Genomic DNA, 3855 nt, shown 5'->3' with positions numbered 1-3855 from the left:
GTGATTTCATCATCTGACTTAGCAAATATGGTTATTTAAATTCTTAGTTTGTCTGCACTGCTCCCTTTGCATATTTGCTTTTTCTGAACATGACAGCTTTCCAACAGCTTTTTCCTGACTTGCAGTCTGTAAATGAAAGTTGAATGTTCAATAGACATGGATTACAGTGGATTTATTCATACCTCTCCCAAGTCAGTTTGCTGTGCCAGTCATAATGTTCCTTTTTTGTGAACTGCTGAGCCTTCCTTGCCAAGGCTAACAATTCACAGGACTCAGCTGGATTCACGTTCTACCTATGAACTCAACCCATACCTTGCTAAATAAACTGTTGGATAAGTAGATAAGCAAACTGTAGCTGAAATGGAAGATGCCCCCTGGCCTGACATAAATGAGCCTTTCCTGATTTGAGAGTYGCCTCCTGACTAACTGTACAAACAATGGAGCAGAAAAATCCAATCTGCTGTGACAAAGAAAAAATCTTTGAATCAAAAACTTTAACAACTTTCCCTGCTACTAGCAAGATGAACTTCAGAGGGAAGGAATACACTTTTCCACACTATCTATTAAAGTTTTTRGTGAATGGTAAACAACAGCATCAGAGCAAATGTGAGCCTTTCATTCCCCTAAGTGGATCATCACTTCCTCAAATTTTGTCAAACACTGCAATCTGAAGATCAGGTTTCTGTTTGCTGTAATTGCTTCTCTCTTCCCTACACACAAGTCAATAAGGTGCAAAAATAACATTGGCAAATCCATGCAGTATTTCAGTAACTTCTACTCCATTCCTAGCTCAGATTTCTTATTTTTTTCATCAACTAGAATATCTGTGCTGGATATGGTAACATTTCTTTTGCTACAGTCAAGTTGATATGTTGAAAAAGAAAAAGAGGGTTATCTGAAATATGGGGAGGATAGCTCAGTGTAAACACTTCTGCAGATGGTGCACTGTTAGCAATTAAATCTTCCAGACACCACAGACATACCCTAAAATGTTTTAAATAAGTTCTGAAAGAAATTCWGCCATATAAAAATAAATGCAGTGAGGAAAGGCAGACACCAGTTATCCCTTCTAGTGCTTTAGCTGTGAGGTTATGTCTCCTGAGATGSTTAGCAGATTGTTTCTGACTGTGTTTCTCTTTCAGTGCTATGACCCACATACTCTTTATCTTCTCAGCTCTTAAATTCCACTTTGATGATGCTTTGTTTGTGCTCTGTCAGAACCTTCATTAATTTAATTATCTGCATTATCCATATATGAAATCTGTATGGGATGTAGGAGCTTCAGTGAACAGGTTATTTTTCATATACTTGTTATACATGGCATGGGACAGGAGGACTGTTTGATGAGATTAAGCCTCTCTCCTATAAAGTGAAATACATTTCCATGAAAGAACTATTTGCAGAATAATTTAGCAGGAAATCTCTAAGGCCCTTTGAAGTAGAGGAAAAGGAGATTGTTTGCAGGTTGTTAATATTGATTGCACTGGTAAATGGAGAGGGAAGAAGGTAATTTTTCTGGCTTTACTGCTTATGGGATGCTCTCACGTCTCTAGGTTCTCTTACTTAAAAGCTCAGACTGATTTCTTGGAACCATCTGATAGAATGGCCCCAGTACTGCCAATGTGTCACAGAAGTGATTTAATCTTAAAAATCTCTTTTATATGTGATGGCCTCAACAGTCCAGTGTGCTGTTTCACCAAACTGCCCAATAGTCCCTGTGTCTCGTAACTCACTCTCTTGCAGACTCTTGTCTGGAAGACAACTTGTGTTCAGGACAGGGTCTGTCGTTACCATAACAGCCATGTAAGCAAAAATCTTGAAGTGTGCTGTCGTGTCAAGATATTGAAGCAGAAGAACACAGTAATCCATRTTCCAAATCAACTGAACAAACTGGCAGACTGCCCAAGATCATACAGTGAAGCACCGAGTAAATATCAGATCCTCTCTGAAAAACCACAAATCAGTTTTSTTTCTTAATAAATTAAGATTAAAATGTCCTTTAACATTATTCAAGTATACATGGTGATGTACAGGCAAGAATTTGCTTGACAGAACAGTAAATAAATGGAKTCCTTCTTTGCAAATGTGCAATGACCGAGCTGGTATAAGGTCTAATAATTATTAGAATCACACCAACAATTAATCCAAATACCCTGGCTGGAACCCAGCCTTTGTAATGTAGTTCCACCTGACTGACTAAATTTCTTTTGTACTTGCAGTGGGTCTGAATTTCCTGCTCTAATAGTGACAGCATGTCTTCTAGGGAGCCTGTGTCTTTTTCCCCTCCTGAACAGTAACACATCTCTCCCTCTTTTCTTCCTCAGCTATTTCCTAACAAGGCAACAGAATGGACAATAAACAGCAAAGCAACGGCGTGATGAAAGAAAATAATGCAGTGAAGAAGAAAATGGTGAGTCAATTCATCAAATCTTCTGTCAAGACATTAATTTGCTATCTGGGGATGGGAGATAGAAAAGAATTATTTGGAACCTGTGTGAATACTTAGGGGTTTTTCTGAATAGGGTATGTTTAATTTCTCTAAGTTAYCAACAGTGAAAACTGTGAGTGTGTTAAGGTGAGAAACGATGTACATATTAATCACATGTAGCCATTATTTGTGTATGTGTATGACCTGAGCCATTTGCACTGCTATTTAGCATGAAACAAAACAAAATASAGGTGTCCAACTCACCTCAAATACACTCTATATATTCCAGGGGCTTGATTCCCCTAACTTGACTCTTTTACTGCTTGTGACCATTCAAAGAGATTATAAATGTTGCCCAGGTCGTCTATCAACATGTATAGTAATTTTATATGTTAATGAGTAGCATCTGGCTTTCTATTCAAACATTGCACAGAGTGATCTAAGCCAACAATATTTCAAAGCTGCTGCATCATAAACTGCTTTCCAGTATGCATTGCTCAGTGGCATTACTTACCATGTTTTTAAGAGTTCTAAGCTAGTTCTGAGGTATGTAACATATCAGAAGTGAAAACAGCTCAGATTTACACCCATATTAGTTACAGTCACCTGGGAACAGTTCCCAGATGCACTTAATACTCAWCATTGACAACTAGAAGGCGTCATTTAACACTTAGAAGTTCAAAATTCCATGTTTGCACGTAGGACCCTTCAAACATAATAGCTGAAAGCTTTTATCTTCCCCAGGTAGCACGTCTAATCCGCATCCTATGCACAGCAGTAGTGTGGCGTGTCAGATCTAAACCTCCTAAGGCTGTGGAAACATCCTTAACATCTTAATCCGCTACAAGTCTTGTGGTACCTTCACTCCCCAGCCTTGGCAACGTGGGAAAAGTCTTTCCCACCTTAGTCTAGAGTCTTGCTCACAGAAAGGCTGCCCGGGTCTGCAGTCGGGACGGAAGCAGGAGCCCCCTGCAAGCCGCGGTGCCACTCGACGGGGGTGTCAGGATGGACACCGAGYCCATCGTTGTATTCCCCTGCCCTGCCTGCGCTGCTGGATAAATCCCCGCGGAGGGACGGGTCCTGCCAGGCAGCCCCAGGCAGGGGCGGACGTTCATTCCCCTAAGTTATGTGCGAGCACGGAGAGCAGTGAGCTCGTGATCCCGCACGGCCCGAGCTCTGCCCGCAATTCGAGACACCGGCTCTGTGCCCCGAGAGCCGCGTCCTCCTGCGGCGGGGCAGGGCCGGGGCAGGGCMGGGCAGGGCTGGGGCACCCCCGAGCGATTGGCACGGCCCCCCCGCCCCCCGCCGCCCCCCCGGGCCCCGCTCTGCCCCGGAGATGCGCGGCCGCTGCGCGAGTGCGGAGGCGGCATGGACGGAGCGGCGCGGCCCGAGGCGGACTCGCTGGTGCTGCGGGCAGCGGGGGGCGG

The 3855-nt window shown here is 43.2% G+C and overlaps 1 protein-coding gene across 2 annotated transcripts in view; it reads left to right on the top strand.

Moving 5' to 3' along the window:
* Positions 1-3855, top strand: part of SLC2A9 (solute carrier family 2 member 9) — an 81496-nt gene that overhangs the window by 2051 nt on the left and 75590 nt on the right. The window contains exon 2 of one of the 2 annotated variants that reach the window (XM_057373490.1): positions 2325-2410. In XM_057373490.1, coding sequence (XP_057229473.1) covers positions 2348-2410 — 63 coding nt within the window. In that variant the 5' untranslated portion in view covers positions 2325-2347. Of the gene's footprint in view, positions 1-2324; positions 2411-3669; positions 3852-3855 lie in introns of those variants that run through there. The other variant, XM_057373489.1, reaches the window with a different exon arrangement.

This window comes from Malurus melanocephalus, unplaced genomic scaffold (genome assembly GCF_030028575.1).
Source record: "Malurus melanocephalus ecotype Western Australia unplaced genomic scaffold, MMel_1.1 scaffold_199, whole genome shotgun sequence".
Taxonomy (NCBI): domain Eukaryota; kingdom Metazoa; phylum Chordata; class Aves; order Passeriformes; family Maluridae; genus Malurus; species Malurus melanocephalus.
The sequence above is the reverse complement of the archived record's forward strand: the minus strand, read 5'-3'. Positions and strand labels throughout refer to the sequence as shown.